The sequence below is a fragment of the Suillus subalutaceus genome (assembly GCF_016647625.1).
Source record: "Suillus subalutaceus strain FC151 chromosome Unknown DFJ58scaffold_58, whole genome shotgun sequence".
NCBI lineage: Eukaryota > Fungi > Basidiomycota > Agaricomycetes > Boletales > Suillaceae > Suillus > Suillus subalutaceus.
In genome coordinates this window covers 53,036-69,643 of record NW_024540307.1, presented here as the reverse complement: position 1 = coordinate 69,643, position 16,608 = coordinate 53,036, and the positions used below count along the sequence as shown (strand labels likewise).

Genomic DNA, 16,608 nt, shown 5'->3' with positions numbered 1-16,608 from the left:
GTCGTTATCTACCATATGTAGTACTTGAATTTCTGAAGCAATCAACTATATTTAATTGATCTCTGGCGCTCGCTGACAATGCCCCTTGCCTTGAGCTACCACCCTACCTATGGACACAGAACCTCCACTCCCCTTGGCAACTATTTCTCTGGCTTTCGAGCATCTCAAGAATGACGTTCGGAGAGCACTCAACACACAAGTAGGAGATGTAGCCCGATTAGATGAGCAAATTGCTATGTGCATGAACCTTGAGCGGCACATTCAATATGTGAGTCCTTTGTTCAATTAGTGGATGTATGACTTATGAGGACCAGCACGCAACAATCATTCCAGCAAATGATCGCCATGTCATGCTATCGAGCATCCAAGACATGATTACCGACTTGGAAGTGGCAAAAACCGTGTCGGCAGACGAACCAGACATTCCTCCTGCAGTGCACACCACACTACAGCAATGTGGTGGGCGTGGCCGCCCGCGCATTGAGATTGATGCAGAGATCCTTGCTACAGCATACCAACTTGCTGGGCCAGCACGACTCTCTGAAGTCTTTGGAGTCTCTGCCAGAACCATTCGACGCCGTGCACTTGAGCAGGAGATTGTGCAGCCTGGTGATCCTGTCTATGTCACATTTACAGATGACGAGGGGAACACGACCCGCGTCTATACTTCGGCTACCGGCTCACAATCAACTCTTACAGATGAAGAGCTCGATGTCATTATGTTGGATATTCTCACCACTTTTCCATCTTTTGGTCGTCGAATGATAGATGGACACCTTCACTATCTAGGGCAACATGTTCCACGTCGACGAATCCAGGAGTCCTATGCACGAGTGAATGGTCCACCAGTGGCAGCTTTTGGACTTCGCCGAATTCAAAGGCGAGTTTATCGTGTTGCTGGATTTAACTCACTACAGCATCACGATGGACAACATGGCAAGTTTATCATTTTAATACCACAATATCATTCACTGGTAGTTCCCTTTGCATAGGCCTCATACGCTACAAGTTGGTGACCCATGCATTTATTGATGGTTTTTCACGCTTCATTACTGGCATCCGTGTCAGCAATAACAACCGCGCAGAAACAGTATTTGATCTGTTTCAATCACTTATTCAAAAACATGGTCTTCCACAACGTCTACGTGGAGATCATGGAGGTGAAAACATAATGGTAGCAAGATATATGGAGGAGATGTGGGGATCACATCGGGGATCATATATCTGGGGCCGGTGAGTGGTATCACTGGACAAATACCAAACATACTTATATCTTGATAGTAGTGTCCATAATATTCGTATTGAGCGCCTTTGGGTTGACTGGACCAGTGGGGTTGGCTCGAAATGGAAGACATTCTTTCAAAATCTCGAGGTTCACGATGGCCTTGACCCTGAGCTGCCGTCTCATATTTGGCTCCTACATCACTTATTTCTCAACATTATCAACACTGAAGGGTTGCAGTGGGCAAACTCGTGGAATGCCCATACAATGACATTGCCAGGTCAGCGCAACGACAGCCCCCATGCTCTCCGCTTTTTCAGTATCATTAGTGGAGGTGGACGTGGAATTGATGCCCATGGAAATGTTTTACCGCACTTTCAGCCCATCGTAGATGATCTAACACCTGAAGAGATAGATGAATATGGGATTGACTGGGAAGCCTATGATGATCATCACATACGCCATCATAATGTCGAAGAAAACCCCCCCGATCATCTGCAAAACAATCCCTTCATTGCACATTGGCCAGAGCAACATAATATTGTAGAGGTAGAGGTACCAGGCTGCCCACTGAACGTACAACAACTTGCGTTTTTGGATAATTACACACAGGGCTTACCAGTTGAGACCATGAATGAGCGACACGCGTTATGGGTAGTAGCATTGGGGATTTGTCAGGGTAGTTTCCAATGGGCAATGTAGCACACGTTCAATAGATACTAAAATTGTATCATTCTCTGCTGTATTTTAATGATGGGAGTACGAGTCGATGCTATTGGTATCAGTCTAGTAAGAGAAAAGTATGTGTGAGTGCAAGTTACAAAGGAATGTGAATTACGAAGTGCAGATTCATGCATTGAAAACATCATGACCAGCATCAAACAGAGCTGCATGTAGACAGATGTCAAATGGAGTTACTGTCAAGTCATCACCTGGAAGGGGGTGTTGTAAAAATGTACGAAGTACTGGGTTAGCGAACAAGTCCATTGTATAGGTGCAAGCATGAAACACAGGCGGTAAAAGATCACTCTGAACCTGAATATTGTCAATTTGAATTCTAATCAACCAACTGAAAAGACGTACATCATACTGCTTATTAAAGGTCGCCATGTCAGGGATGTTTTGATTCAGAATGATCTATGAAGTCATTAGTCAATGAACTGTCTATATCGATCAAATGTACACACAGTGAATGATTTGTCGTCAGAAGGGAGAAGGCTAATACCACTCATCAATTTGATGAAGCGGCGTGCACGATAGCATAGGTCTTGATTGTCAATGGCACGCTGGGCAGGCTCAATAACACCTGCAAACAAAGGATGCAATGGGTGGCCAATGCCTCTAAAGTAGCGTTTGAGATGCTCCTGGAGGCTGGGGAGCAGGATGTCCATATCGGACTTGAAGTTGGTGTCACCAGACGTTTCGAATGACAGAAAAGGAAAAAGTTGGACAGGAGATGAGAGCTGACGACATGCATATGCTTGGTGCAAAATGTACTTGGATGAACCGGAGATAACCTGGCCATAGTTGTTTAAGACAAACATGCAGATGCGAGTAAAGAAAACTTACTGCAATGAAAGAAAAATGACTTAGGGATAAGGATTGGTCAAGACCGTCATGAAATGCAGCATGAATTACAGAGTCGGTGACCTGAATGGGACGGACACCCAGCAGTAAGGATGAATGAAGAGTTTGGACCATATTTGGCCACTGTGAAGCTCGTGTGCGAGAAAGCTGTGAGAGCTGGTAGTGAATGTCAGTTGATAGTCTTCAAGGAAGAGAAACAAACAGCGTACACTTTGTTTGCCAACATGATGTAAAATGCGCTGGAGGTCCTGAGTTTCCTTTGGGTTGAGGTGGGAAGTATCTTGAGCAGCGTCAAAGGATGATGGGAAAAGCTTGATCAAATTAAAGGTATCAGGAAGAACAGCTGCCAGCCATGCAGAATCAACCAGAGAGCCGATCCCTCCGATGGTAGCTTGAAGTAGGGCAGGGGAAACAGGAAGAGGTGCACTATGCACACGAAGGAAAAACATGGTGCATAGGACCCCTAATGCAAAGGCGTAGTCTTCAACTGCGGCATCGGGAAAATCTTCAACCTGGAGATATACATAACTATCCTCGGTAGTTTTGATGTCTTGACAAGTGCGTTCACTAGCGACACGGATAGCTTCAGATAGGACCTGGCGCATGACACCATCCCCTATAGCATCAGCGGAACGACCACTGAAAAGATACAATGTCAATATTATGTTAGATCATTTGATCAGTTGATCACAACTTACGCTCGAAACCCCCAGTGCATAGTCCAGACTTCATCTAGACGTACTTCTGCAGGAACAAGAACGAAATTTGAGGGTATGTGGGATGGTCGTTCAAAAGGTCCATCAGGCTTGTGACGAGACTGAATAATAAACGCTAGTAGTCCACTGACAGTCACATCAAGTGATTCTGACCGAACATGCCAGAAAGCATTCTGTAGATGGACAGGTCCAGAAGCACGAATTTCTGCATCAAGGGATGCAAGATCGGTGATGGAAGGTAGGCTAGAGGGAGTGTATGCTGGGATGGGTAAGGTCACTGCAGAAGCGACAACAGAAGATGAAGATGGTGGAATAACGGGTGCTGGTGGGTTAATATCGACATTATGCAGAGCAGGGGATTCGAGAGTTGTAAGAGGTGCTGGTAGGTTAATATCGAGATTATGCAGAGCAGGGGATACGAGGGTTGGGGAGTGAGTTGCAGGTTCTGGAAGCGAGTTCGGAATTATGATTGGAGAGTCTGTAAGGTCGATAGGGGATGGGCGAGAAGATTCTGTATTACTTGAACGATCATCCAAATCATCATCTGTGCCCACGCTGATGATAGAACCTGACCGAGAATGGCGGGACTGGAAAGCACGTGGACATGCAAGATAACAGGACATGTGAGAGCATGGTTCGCCCCTTTCCAGAAAGTAGTGAATGCGATCTGCAAAACATGCATGCTTCTCAGTGCTGCCAGATGAGATAGGTCCGATAATAGCGCCCTCTTTAGGACCTAGCATATAACGTTAGAGATAGTGAAAGAGCATGTGGTAACAACATACACAGCAAAAGCACACCAACTTGGCCAGAGGGATGGTCCACTCGCTTTGCTAATTTGCTCAGAGCAGCAAAGGTGTAGCGCCGCCAAGAATTTTCGGTGTCTACACTCAGTGGTCGACCTGGATACCTGCTACGATTACCAGGTGTCAGGAGGCGAAAAGGGAGGCGGGCATATTGGACTCGAATATCACGATTTTCTTCATCTGCATCCAAGTCGAATTCCATGTCAGAGTACGTGGGAAACTCGAGCGATCCAAGTTGCATCATAGCATGGACACCAGTATATATTTGATCGATAATAATGTCACTTGGACTGGATGCATGAAGTTCAAGGCGATAGGTGCAGTGCTGTTGTGAAAGAAATCGAAGTTGGGATGCAAAGGTTTCCCCAGAAGGCAGGCGATCTGGACATGGTATGGTGATGGGCTCATATAGGAGAGCATCATTAGTATGAGAACGTAAAGGCAGAAACTGTCAAAAACATTTTAAGATCCCAAATGTTTCATGGAGGAAAGAGACCTACGTCATGGGGATACATAACAAGCTCTATGGCTAAAGTTTGCTCCCTTGAGGACTTTTGGAGGCGAGAGACATCATAGGGCTTTCGGGAAGTATGAGTACGATTTCGGTTTCCACGCGGCCGGCTACTACTGTTTAGGGTATGTAAAGGCGGGCCTGGAAGTGGAACACTAGAAGGAGGAGCATGGCGAGTATATGATGTGATGAGAGATGATGGTTGGTATGTAGGCATCGGAGGGAGCGGAGGAGCATTAGCAGATCCCGAAGGCCTGCCAGTAATAAGTGGACCTATTTGATGACTATATGCGCTTGAACCACCTGGTTGGGTGGGAACAGTAACATGTCTGTCAATATTGGATCGCAGCGCTTGTCTGCAGATAATTAAGCATCCTGAACCATTGGAGTGACTGACAGACTTACACAGGAGGTAGCGGAATAGACCGATTCAATGAAGGCGTGATATGACTATGGATAGACGCTAACTTAAACCTGACTCCAAGGTTAAATGTACTGCTTACCTTGCAGATAGTGGGAGATGCTGATTGTATCGCCCACCACATTGACAGTCTTGGTAAAAATCTGTGATCTATGGATCATGTTATATAAGGCCATGTAATTGATCATCAAGAAATACGCACCGGAATGCCATTGATAGTTCGGAATGCAAAGCATTGACGAGCAGGCAGGCCAGCTCGGGCAGGAAGAATTCGTCTAACTTCAGGAGCTTGATGTAAGTGAGCAGAGTGAGAGCAGAGGCAAGGAGACTGTGGAGTAGTCAATTGAAGAGTTTGGGCTGAAGATAGGTGGAACACATACCAAATCATCTCCTTCGATCCTTGGGATGAATGCAGTGCAATCATCCAAACAATGAAGACATGGACCTGTAGACATTATACAGCAAATTATATGTCAGCGTCAAAGTAATAATAAGAATAATAACATGAATGAGAGAATGAAAAAGAGGGGGGAGTGAAATGGGGATGGGGTGATATGATATTTAAAGAGAAGAACGGTCGACTTACATAATTTTGAAGCAATCAGTGGCTGAAGTGCCGGATCCATATGCCACGGGTTAGTATGGCTGCTGTACGCACCATATTGGAATAATAATAACTGAAGACAGCTGGAATTTATTTTTCATTGAAGGAAAAATCAATCAAGTGATAATTTTGTAAAAGAAAATTCCCTAGGCAAGGGATTCTCGAGTGGTGACCAGCCCAGAGCTATCGCCTGGCAGCTTGAGACATCCGATCCCGGGCCACTCGAGAGGGAAGTGAGGAAGGGAAACAAAGGCATGGATGGTGCCGGTGAATAATTATACGCATTAGCTCACAGTTACGACACGCTAAACAATGCATGAACGCGACGTGTCAGTCACGTGGTATAATCACGTGACACCTTCCTTGCTGTACAACCTTCTTCTCATCACAGCATCATCAACGTCGGAACAATGAGCCACTTGCCAGCAATGTGCTGTCTGGGGAAAAATCGAGCGAATAGATATCTCTGGTGTGGACTTTGATGGGCTGGGTGAGAGATTCGCCGTCTCTATTCCAGGCGATGAGTTCTCCACCATTATCACCGCTTGCTATGAATTTCCCGTCCTTTGATACTGCAACACTTCGTACGCTGAAGCGATGCCCCTTCATTGTCTTCAATGCAACACCATTTTCTAAGTCCCACAGACGAAGCATCCTGTCCCACGAGGCCGTCACCATACGGCACATGTCCATCCCTTCATTCAATTCCACCACCTACTCCACCTACTCCATCCTGGACGCACGGTCAGAGAATCGATACCACTCCTGCGGATTCACATTCACTGTGTGTCCCGTCCATTTCGCGATAACTTTGCCTGTGTCCATGTCCCACAGCCTCACTCCGCCATCCGAACTTCCGCTAACCGCTTTCTTCCCGTCCGGAGACAACGCTATCGTCCACACTCCGCTACCCCCCGTCCGCCAGTCCTTTCCTATCTGTTTCCCACTCTTCAAGTTCCACATCGGCAGCGAGCCGTCGGATGAACAAGTCATCATTCGTTGTCCGTCCAGTGTATGTATGGCGCCCTCGAGAAAATCGGCGTGTCCTTCAAATTTCTGGCAGGGTGTTATCGCGGAACCCTCCTGCGTCTTAACGATGGGTGGAGACAACGATGGGTGGAGACATGATTCTCAGTTTTCAACTACCGAGTGCGTCGCTACCCTCAGCCTCATTCAACAAAGTCTAAATTCATCACTAACTACAATATGTTTTGACACAGACACGCTGAGCGTTTAGGTCAAGTCGGAGTCGAGTACACTGGAAGTTCGAGATGGTACGTTTTATATGCGAAATCCTTGTGATATCTAATACTATCAGCCGTGTGGGACACCGGACTCGTCGAAACCTACTCTTCAAGCTTGGGAGCGCTAGCAGTTGAACACTAAGCCCTATTTGTGATTTTCACGCGGTTTCTCAAGTTTCTCAAGTTACCCAACTGATAACTGCTACGCATTGTACGGCATCGGTTCTCCTGTCTTCCCACAAGACGTGTTTCAGAATTTCCTCAACCGCACCTCTAGCATCAATATCATCGCTCCCTATCTCAACCCCACCAGCTATGCGCAAGCCAGTGGGCTGCCCATGATTATGATGGAGACAAACTCAGCATCCTGTGGTGGCTTACCTGGGATTAGTGATACCTTTGGCGCGACTCTATGGGCACTCGATTATGGCCTTCAGATGGCTTATAGCAACTTCTCAGGTGCAATGATGCACGTTGGTGGACAAGATGTGTACTACAATGTGAGTTGCGTGTTCTGAACCCTTTGAGGTGTCACTGAGTCACGCACCCTGTCCAGCCTTTCACTCGTGAGCCCTCCGCAGTTGAAAGCAGCTGAGAGAAGGCCATACTTACATTTCTTTGTAGCACCTCCTCTGCAAGCCAACACCGATAACATGTTTACTCCTGCCTACGCAATCTACGAAAATGGTGCCCCCGTGCGGGAAGTACAACATTATGTGGGCAGGCCAGGTGAGTCCGGTTACCCTTTTTTTTTTGGTTTACTCATGTCCATTTCAGACCTTTGGCGGAACCTTCCAGTCTGATGGCCGCCTAACGGGCCTCAGAAAGCGTGCAGACAATTAACTGCGACCAGTCATCCAATACATGTCAAGTGACTGTCCCTGCCCCTGGCGCCGCACTTGTCTTCCTCTCCTCCAACGCATATGCAGAGTCAGGGAACCCCTCGACCCAGACATTCTCTACCACGGCGGTCACGAAGACAGTGAACACAGCGAGGATTGACCCGAGTGTGCTGGCAACCTCGAATGGGATGTCAGGAGCCACATGGGAGCTTGGGAGTACGAGCAAGGGGAACACTGGTGCCAGCCTGAGGAATTCACTTTCAGTTGTTTCTATTGTCGGTGCAGCTGTGCTGAGCACCGGCATGTTATGCACATGGCTCTGGTCATGATTAGGACAGCCACTCAAACACACCGTACGTGTTTGCTGCATCACCATTTCTCCCAACGGAGAACAGCTCACCAAGAACACACTTTCTGCAGCATTCGGGATGGATTACTTATACTTTGCGCGTCACAGTAAGGTGAAGTTGGGCCTAAAGCTCTATGCGGAGGCCCTTTCGGACGCGGAAAAGGTGTGGACGATATCCGTTATCGATTTGACAAATCTGATGATATTCGCAGGTCATTGAGCTCAACCCTTCGTCTTATCTCGGGTACGAACTAAAGCACGCAGCGCTTCATGGAGCACATCGCCATTATGATGCATTCGAAGCCTTAACAATCATGCTCTCCAAGTTGAATGATACACTCGACTAACGGATACGACGTAAGCCCCAAATAACATAAGCGCCGACTTGAAGGTGATTTACAATTTTTGCAGAGAAGTTCTGTCAAGTCGCTCGTGACGCGGGGCATCGCTGGGCGTGGGTCGATACGTGCTGCATCGATCAGAACAACAATGTCGAGCCCGGAGAATCAGTCAATTCCATGTTCATCTGGTATCACTACTCAGCCATCACCATCGTCTACCTATCAGATGTTCTTCCTTGATCAGAGTCTGGTGCGCTCGCAAACAGCATTTGGAACATGCGAGGATGGACCGTCCAGGAGTTCCTCGCTCCTAGAATTGTTCTCTTCTACTGAGTAGATTGGACCCTATATCTCGATGACCGCTCGCACAACCACAAGCAGTCTGTCAGTATCATGAGGGAGATGGAGCATTCAACTGGCATAAATGCATGGGTGCTCAGAGTAGAGGAGTATGTCTATGTAGCAGTATTAATGTTGTAGGTACTCGTCAATAATATTATACTTGTTCCATATGAGTACTCGTCCGAAGTAGTAACAACACAGCCACAGTCAATTTGTCTGCTACCCTCACACTCGAAACTATACACAACATTTACACAATGTTACCTGCTAAATACCAGCCTGTTTTGCATGATGATGACTGCAACTTATGGCAGAAGGAGCCAATCAGACAGAATTTCAAGAGCCTTGAAGAAATACGCCTTTCAAGGAAGCAAGTTGAATCTATGCTTCAAGACACCATCAGTGTGATCAAGGAAGATCCATCTTGGGTAAGCACAAATCTTATCATATATATACACATATTGATCACCTGTTGCTGTTAGTGTGTCCTGATCAGTTCTTGGTGCCTTGTCACCATTGGTACCATCCCATCTTTGGATGATACCCCTTCGCTATTTGTTCGGGTCTTATATGAACGTTATTGAGATAAGGAAAGGGGGGATCTGGCTGCAAGAAAGATGTTACGAGAGGGCCTAGATAGGATCCTCCAAAAAGAGGTGAGTAGCTCAATCAATAATTAAATACATATTTTCACAATAATTAAATTATTTAGCTTCATCCTCAACCCAAGGCATCCCAGGTTTTGATGGATATGGATTCTGATAGCGAGGATAATTCTTCTGAGTGGGAAGATTCACCATCTGTTGTTGTGAAGCAGGCTGAGTCCCATGATGTTTCCAAGCCTCACAAATCAAAGCTTCATAAGTTTTGGCTGTTTCTGATATTTAAATTAATGTTGATTGATTTAGAATTCACTGCCAATGATGCACCCATCAAGTGCAGAGAGTGGGCAGAGGCTATTCAGTTGTATTTTTTCAAATACCAGGACTTAACTGTAAAGTCTTTAATTCAATTTTAATCAAGTGATTAACATATGCCAACAGCCAACTCAGCTTCAGCTTGCAGAAGCAAAGGCAGTTGACACTCTCGTTACGATCCGCCTGATAGGGGCTTCTACATATCAATCTAAATTTTGGCCAATTGAGGTCAAGGTATGTGATTTACTGATTTGATATCATCCATCTAATTTATTACCAATAGAAATCTTCCCTCTACCAGCTACTCTGCACAATCTGTGCACCAGATACTGTGCTTGAGCTATCTGCTGATCATCTTGCAGCAAGTTCATGTAAATATCAATGGGCAGCAAGTTTTGGTCTAATTTTGCATCAATGGACCAATTCAAGTGCTTTCAGAGACCCTCCACCAGAGGTACATATGTTTTTGTTAATTAGATTCATCTCACTAACTGGCACCAGCCCAAGTCCCTGAAAAATACTGGTGGGCGGTTTCTTGGTAAGCTGGTTATGGAATGGCTCGATAATATTGATCAGCAAGGTAGAGCCATTCCTGCTGCCAGTCAACCTTCATGTGTTGGTTTTCTTCTGGATGAGGCAGCATTTATTGCTGCATGTAACACCTGGCTTTACACTACTCTTGAGAAGCATGGGCATAAGGAAAGTTTATTATTTTATCATTAATGATTTTTATCTAATCATGTGTCACTAGATTGATTTTGACCCTGCCAAGCTTTATCACAAGATCTTATCTGAGGTGGTCTCTGAGACAAAAATTTGACCCTACTAAATTCCAATCTACTCAGTTGCGCTGCATCATTGAAGAGACCATTGCATCCAGGGCATTTTTGAAATGTATACAGCGTGAGGCATTTGGGAGGGATACTAAAGTTCCAGAGCAGCTTCAGAAGAATATTTCTTCTGAACATCAGAGACGTAACCCATCCCGCTCTGTTCGAGACTCTGCTCCTCCACAGTCTGAATCTCCACCACCTCCTCCTTCCATTCCAGATTCTTCTCACTCCACTTCCTACACTCGCTCATCTTGTGATCAATGCTCAGCTCTACCTTCTTCTGAACACTGTGTCTTGCTTCTTAATGTTAAAAGACGGACTGATGTCCAAGACCTGTTTGGATCCTTGGTCACCTGTGCCCCTTCTGATGACTGTCTTCCCCTTAATGTGAGTAAACATTCTCATATTAATTTTGTATTAATTTTTTTATTCAAAGCTCAAGGAGGGTCAAGCAGATGACCCTCACTATGTGCACCCTCACAATGATTTGCATCTGCAATGTATGGCATTCCATCCTGAAGTATATGCTTGCTGCAAGCGCGACATTGTACAAATGATTGATGTTGAAACTGGTAAATGTGTAAGTGATTTATTATGATTATTTGGATAACTCTCAGTTGTTTGTAGGTTGGAGGTGTTATCTTTAATGCCTTCAATGATGCCAGCCTTCAAGAGATGTGTGAAAATCACAAAGCTATTGTACACAATCCTAGTGTACAACAAGGTGAGGTTTTTCAGAAATGGGCTTACACAGGTAAAATGGTGCCTGTTGGATCACGGCTAGCCAAGGGTGGCCGTCGTGGTGATGGGTATAGCACATACCCCCCTTTTATGTGGTGACTCTGAAGAGCATATTCATGCTATATTTCGTCATGCACGTGTATGTAATTTTTAATTGTTGTTGAATATACACTGACTGCTATTTAGGATGCTGGTGCACTTCTTCAAAGTGTGAAGTATGCTGCTCCTCATGTAGCCAAGGATATCAAGGAGAAGAGTGCAGCTGCTGAAATGAATCGTCTTGGTACCAGTGGTGCCAATATTTTCTACTGCTCCAATTATCTTAGCCCTCAGCACTTTGACCATGATGCCTCCTGGTCCATTTGTTCTCAATTGGACAAGGCAGGAACTGCTGATGAGTGGAACTTTTGTTACACTGAATGGGGTGCATACATTCAAACTCGAGCAAATACAGTTTGGTGAGCATTGTATTTTATCCATTTTGATCTATACTGAATTACAATAGGTGGTTTGATTCCAGCCACCTTCATGGCACCATGGCACCAGCTGCCTCTGTTATTCAGCAAGCAAAGCACCTTCGTGGAGGTGCCTTGTCTACAGGAAACCATCTTACTGCAAGGAAAAGGGATATGCTAAGGGCTCGTGCAATTGCAGACATGCGTAGGCGAGTTGCACAAAGGGAGCAGTGGTGGGAAGATGTTGTTATATGATTTGGTGTAGGATACATGTACAATTACAAGCCTGGGATGGCCTATCAAGAATCCAAATGTGCTCAGATAGTATCATTGCACGCCCCCAACGCGCGCCCAGAACATGTCTTCTTTCAGACGTACGATTTCTTTCCACATACGATCCTCCCATGTCGCGTCACCGGCGTAACCTTCCTCGTCGGTAGTAGAAGAGCGTTTTGTACTACTTGTGTCGATAGATTTCCCGTGTGTGCTGGAATCCTCAGATGCACGCCTGGTTTGGCTAGCTTCGGAGGATGGGTTGACAACAACGGCTTGCGTGGTGGGGGGAGAAACATCCACGGACGCTCGCTTTTCGGGATACGGATGTCCGTTCATATTCGCATCAGGTAAGGGGTTGGAGGTTTCGGTGATGTCATGCTTGGTTGTGGAGGGCTCTACAGCGTCCTCGCCCGCCACAGCTTTCTGTTCATGGGGAGAAGATGCTTTGTGTTTGAATCTGCAACCTGGCGAATACGTGATTGAGATTTTGACGCAGCTCCAGCGAGGGAATACATGTAGGGAATATGATGGGATGGCTGCAAGAATGTGTTAGCAGTTTCGACACCATATTCCAGGAACGGACCTCATTGGTATGATCATTGTGACCTGAAGCAGACGGAAGAAATCAGTAAGAAATACCAGTTCGGGTCAAGGCATTGAAGGTCGAGCTCAAGGAGTATCGCAAAGGAGCGGATCCTTTCAACCGCAAGATTCGCAAGCATGAGAACGTTTGAGATTGGTGGTTAGCTGTTCAAAAGGACGAAACGCACGAGTTCTTGGGGTGACAATGATATTTGCTCGATACATTTTTATTTGACTCACTCTTATATCCAGGCCCTTGCAATCAAGTTATACTCCGTCGTCCCAGTGTCGATGGCCGACGAGAGGACAGTCTCAACAATTACGTGGCTTAACAGTCCCACTCGGAGCAGACAAGACATCTCAACATTAAAAGAACATATACAGATTCGTCAGTGGCACCGCTGGAAAGCTGATGTGAGTGAAGTTCAGTTGGCTGGACTCCCAACATACTCATACTGTTAATCAGCCAGTAGCACCGACGGTCGCTCCTTCTGTCAAATGGCGAGATATGTATGCAACCATCCATGGTAAACCTGAGACACCGCCTGTCGTCCCGCCGCCTGCTCGACCACCTACCATGACCACGGACATCATTTCGAGCTTGACCGACGAACATCAAGGCAGATGTTCAGACTCGGATGATGAAGATGGGGATTGGCTTGATAATGGTGATATTGCGGACCATGTGGGTTTAGCTGGCGTGAAAAGCACTGAGTTCGACGTGGGTAAAGATATTAACATATCATCCACGTACCTCCTCGATATTTTGTCGGACCACGCTCTACAGCCCACGGCTGCTTGCGAAGGTCTGTCGACACCAAAGGTGATGGCTGCCACAACTTCATCCTCGACACCGATGGATGACGACGAGTGGGAGGAATGGTGATTGGCGGCTTTGTTGTAGATTACGGTCAATTAGACCAAATTCACCTGCAAATTAGCGCAAATCAGCGTCAAAGAGCTATGGGTCAATTTGAGTGAATTTGCTGTCATTTACACCGGTCAATTAGGTCTTCGCAGAGGGTCGTGCTAATTAGCCGGTCAACCAGAGCGGGATCCCTAATTCCCCGAGCCCTACACAGAACCCTCTTCCACTAAAGTGGAGTCGGGGAACAAGATCCGTGACGTACATGTGACAGACTGACAGCACTGACAGGACACAGAGGTGGATTTTCTTCAAGTGTTTTATTTCAATCGCAACTGATTTTCTGGAAGCGTGATTTTTTTTGGAAGCGTGACTTTTTTTGAAGCGTGACTTTTTGAAGCGTGACTTTTTTTTGGAGCGTGATTTTTTTCAGAAGCGTGACTTTTCTCTTGCAAACCACGGCTACTTTCCATGCAAAACATTGATTTCGTTATTGTCCAGTGCGGTCACTCATACGTAATCACACGCAGAATCGCTTTATAATCGTTCACTCTGACTACCACTATTTGTTAGGATTTGAGGAATTAGGAATCCCGCTCTGGTTGACCGACAAATTAGCACGACCCTCTACGAGGGCCCAGTTGACAGGTGTAAATGACACCAGATTCACGTGGCACTGGTCAACAATCCGTTTATCGTTCCACTCAAATTCTCTTTGCAAAATCCTGACAAGTTCAAGTTGTACCTCGTGATGTCATTTGGTGAATTTATTCCTTGACATGTCTACTTGTTGTAATGCTCTATATATTCGAATTTTACTCTATCAGTCACACCCTTTGCACCATTGTCAAAATACCCGAGATATGAGCAAGAGTGTTATGTTTTCCATAGACGACAGCGAGCGCGGGCAGATACAGTCCTATCATCCACATACGAACATGTACTCTGATGCACATAAGTATTGATGTACGGAAAGGCGCAATTACATCACTAGTATTGCCAGGCAACAGTAATCGCACGAGCATCAATGAAATAGATACTGTCCTTACATATGTTAGATAGTGTAAGGAATACAGACGATATATCAACGTGCAGTAATTAGCAGTGAAAGAAATATTGCAAGAGTCAGGCTAAATAGGTAATTGTTTCCTGGGCAGACGATCATCCCACTCGCGGTGCACAGCCGGTGCGCAAACTTTGAGTCCAGGGATGCAATGCTGGGGCGGAAGACCCTTATTTAACCACGTCTGGGTGGGCGCAGGTGCTTCAGGGATCCAAGGGGCCTGTATCATCTATCCGTGAGACATGGCTAATACGTTTGCTTACACGAGGAGACATACCATGTAGTTCCCGGAATCCAATTTGTCAAAATCGATGTTGTCGAGCCATGGGTGGTCGAGAACGGAATCCTTAACACCCAAACGATTCTCGGCTGCCGTGGTCAGAAGCCCTGCTACGATAGACTTGAGGGATGTGCCCAAGCGGAGACCTTTGGGCCACTTGTACTTCCCTGAAGCAATCCTTTTATATATTTTGCTCTCGTCCGTACCGAAGAATGGCTGGAAGTGATAGGAGAAATATAAGAAAGGTCTCATGGGGCAGGATTCATTGGTACTGACCGTTCTCTTCGTGAGCATTTCGTACAACGTGACGCCTGCCGCCCACCAGTCGACACTGTATCCTGTCATGTGTTGGTGGCATAAGAGCTCAGGAGCCATGTAAAGCGGCGTCCCGATCATCAGCCATTCTGTGACTGGTCCGTTGTCGATCTGATCTAAACGGGCGTATCCAAAGTCTGCGATGGCCAAGTACCCATCGGATCTAACAAGGATGTTTGCTGGTTTGAGATCCCGATGAATAATTCCCTCGCCATGGAGGAAATAGAGCCCAGCCACAATATTGGCGAAGTAGAACCGGGCGGTGGCAGCGTCGAAAGGGCCGCGTGTTTGGATGACGTCGTGGAAACACCCGCTCGGTATAAACTCGAGCATAAGATAAAGATTCAATTCGTCTTTGAATGCGCCTACGACACCATTCACCCAGCGACTCCAGGGCAATGCCGACAGGTGCATTCTCTCCGCATCAGTATCCCCAGGGTATTTCTGGTGGAAAGGTTATATATAGTCTGAAAGATGATATAGTGGAGGTGTACGTACCTGATCGATCTGTTTCATTCTTTCTTTGGAGAGGACTTTCACTGCGAACAATGATCCTGGGCGTGCCAGTTTTCCTAGGTTTGGTTGTTCGCGTGCTCGTACGAGTAGAACGTGACCAAAAGCTCCGTCGCCTGCATCAAGTGAGTTGAATCTAGCTCTCGATTCTGAAATAGGGATTTCATACCTAGTGTGCGAATACATTCGAAATCGTCCAAGGGAAGTGCGGGCGGACGAGGGTCTACTGCATCAGGTGGCAAGATACCACCAGTATAACCAGGTAACCCATGGACAACGATACGTATCTGTATACAGCAGTCAGTGAACATGCTATGACTCAGAAGGACACCAGGGAGTACAGACCGGCTTAGGATCATAATCCGAAGCACGTCGAGTCTTGGATGCTTTGAGAACATGCTTGCGAGCATGGACACCTTTGGAGGGCGCAGCATTTACTTTCGGGGATCGAGAAGGATGTCTCGTAGCCCGCGAACTTTCAGATAGCTTGGTTGATGAGGGAGTTGGGTATCGCATTCTGATTCTGATGGTATTAGGTATTTCGTGAAGCTTGCGAGCGATGAGATCGTTGGACTAGGATGAAACACTCAATGTTGCAAAATCCGGACTTTAGACATGGTCAATAAATATTGTGTGATGTGGTCAAGGCAGTGGTAATACCACATCATGGTCTATTGTTTCCACAAAAAGGTGTGGAAGCAGGTCAAAGCATGATCGTGCTTCGAAATTTTGAATTGGTTTCGAAAGCGGAGTGTTTATCCCGGCGCTTATTTGGCATTTGTT

At 46.2% G+C, this 16,608-nt stretch overlaps 6 protein-coding genes across 6 annotated transcripts; 4 read left to right on the top strand and 2 right to left on the bottom strand.

Annotated features, from left to right (window-relative positions):
* Positions 1-1,195: 1,195 nt before the first annotated feature.
* Positions 1,196-1,924, top strand: DFJ58DRAFT_660990 (uncharacterized protein; the record flags this gene model as incomplete). Its single annotated transcript, XM_041382183.1, has 2 exons — positions 1,196-1,233; positions 1,282-1,924. The coding sequence occupies 2 exons, from the start codon at positions 1,196-1,198 to the stop codon at positions 1,922-1,924; spliced, it is 681 nt and encodes a 226-aa protein (XP_041243525.1).
* Positions 1,925-1,951: 27 nt separating this feature from the next.
* Positions 1,952-2,963, bottom strand: DFJ58DRAFT_790111 (uncharacterized protein). The gene is made up of 4 exons (XM_041390252.1): positions 2,792-2,963; positions 2,410-2,739; positions 2,306-2,359; positions 1,952-2,257 (listed from the first exon to the last, which is right to left on the bottom strand). The coding sequence occupies exons 1-4, from the start codon at positions 2,921-2,923 to the stop codon at positions 2,072-2,074; spliced, it is 702 nt and encodes a 233-aa protein (XP_041243524.1). The 5' UTR covers positions 2,924-2,963; the 3' UTR covers positions 1,952-2,071.
* Positions 2,964-6,348: 3,385 nt separating this feature from the next.
* On the top strand, positions 6,349-8,649 carry DFJ58DRAFT_728345 (uncharacterized protein; the record flags this gene model as incomplete). The annotated part of the gene is made up of 10 exons (XM_041385582.1): positions 6,349-6,879; positions 6,931-7,016; positions 7,088-7,141; positions 7,296-7,611; positions 7,668-7,677; positions 7,736-7,840; positions 7,889-7,908; positions 7,965-8,232; positions 8,287-8,465; positions 8,515-8,649. The coding sequence occupies 10 exons, from the start codon at positions 6,349-6,351 to the stop codon at positions 8,647-8,649; spliced, it is 1,704 nt and encodes a 567-aa protein (XP_041243523.1).
* A 554-nt stretch (positions 8,650-9,203) lies between these two features.
* Positions 9,204-12,186, top strand: DFJ58DRAFT_745997 (uncharacterized protein; the record flags this gene model as incomplete). The annotated part of the gene is made up of 15 exons (XM_041387427.1): positions 9,204-9,413; positions 9,468-9,542; positions 9,603-9,641; positions 9,698-9,979; positions 10,029-10,136; positions 10,186-10,356; positions 10,404-10,440; positions 10,487-10,605; positions 10,654-10,698; positions 10,748-11,122; positions 11,172-11,315; positions 11,363-11,464; positions 11,520-11,615; positions 11,663-11,934; positions 11,982-12,186. Exons 1-15 carry the CDS (start codon positions 9,243-9,245, stop codon positions 12,184-12,186), a joined length of 2,241 nt encoding a protein of 746 aa, XP_041243522.1. The 5' UTR covers positions 9,204-9,242.
* Positions 12,187-12,988: 802 nt separating this feature from the next.
* Positions 12,989-13,965, top strand: DFJ58DRAFT_399208 (uncharacterized protein). The gene is made up of 2 exons (XM_041380209.1): positions 12,989-13,203; positions 13,256-13,965. The coding sequence occupies exons 1-2, from the start codon at positions 13,081-13,083 to the stop codon at positions 13,673-13,675; spliced, it is 543 nt and encodes a 180-aa protein (XP_041243521.1). The 5' UTR covers positions 12,989-13,080; the 3' UTR covers positions 13,676-13,965.
* A 530-nt stretch (positions 13,966-14,495) lies between these two features.
* Positions 14,496-16,557, bottom strand: DFJ58DRAFT_399190 (kinase-like domain-containing protein). The gene is made up of 6 exons (XM_041380208.1): positions 16,171-16,557; positions 15,995-16,112; positions 15,811-15,941; positions 15,274-15,756; positions 14,995-15,213; positions 14,496-14,937 (listed from the first exon to the last, which is right to left on the bottom strand). Exons 1-6 carry the CDS (start codon positions 16,339-16,341, stop codon positions 14,785-14,787), a joined length of 1,275 nt encoding a protein of 424 aa, XP_041243520.1. The 5' UTR covers positions 16,342-16,557; the 3' UTR covers positions 14,496-14,784.
* Between the last annotated feature and the right edge of the window lie 51 nt (positions 16,558-16,608).

Coding starts and splice junctions, on each gene's coding strand:
- DFJ58DRAFT_399190 (XM_041380208.1), bottom strand. CDS start 16,341: ATGCGATACCCAACTCCCTCATCAACCAAGCTATCTGAAAGTTCGCGG. Junction 16,113..16,170: donor CGGATTATGATCCTAAGCCG/GTCTGTACTCCC, acceptor TGCTGTATACAG/ATACGTATCGTTGTCCATGG. Junction 14,938..14,994: donor TGGATTCCGGGAACTACATG/GTATGTCTCCTC, acceptor TAGATGATACAG/GCCCCTTGGATCCCTGAAGC.
- DFJ58DRAFT_399208 (XM_041380209.1), top strand. CDS start 13,081: ATGGCCGACGAGAGGACAGTCTCAACAATTACGTGGCTTAACAGTCCC. Junction 13,204..13,255: donor GGCACCGCTGGAAAGCTGAT/GTGAGTGAAGTT, acceptor ACTGTTAATCAG/CCAGTAGCACCGACGGTCGC.
- DFJ58DRAFT_790111 (XM_041390252.1), bottom strand. CDS start 2,923: ATGGTCCAAACTCTTCATTCATCCTTACTGCTGGGTGTCCGTCCCATT. Junction 2,360..2,409: donor CTGACGACAAATCATTCACT/GTGTGTACATTT, acceptor ATGACTTCATAG/ATCATTCTGAATCAAAACAT. Junction 2,258..2,305: donor CCTTTAATAAGCAGTATGAT/GTACGTCTTTTC, acceptor GACAATATTCAG/GTTCAGAGTGATCTTTTACC.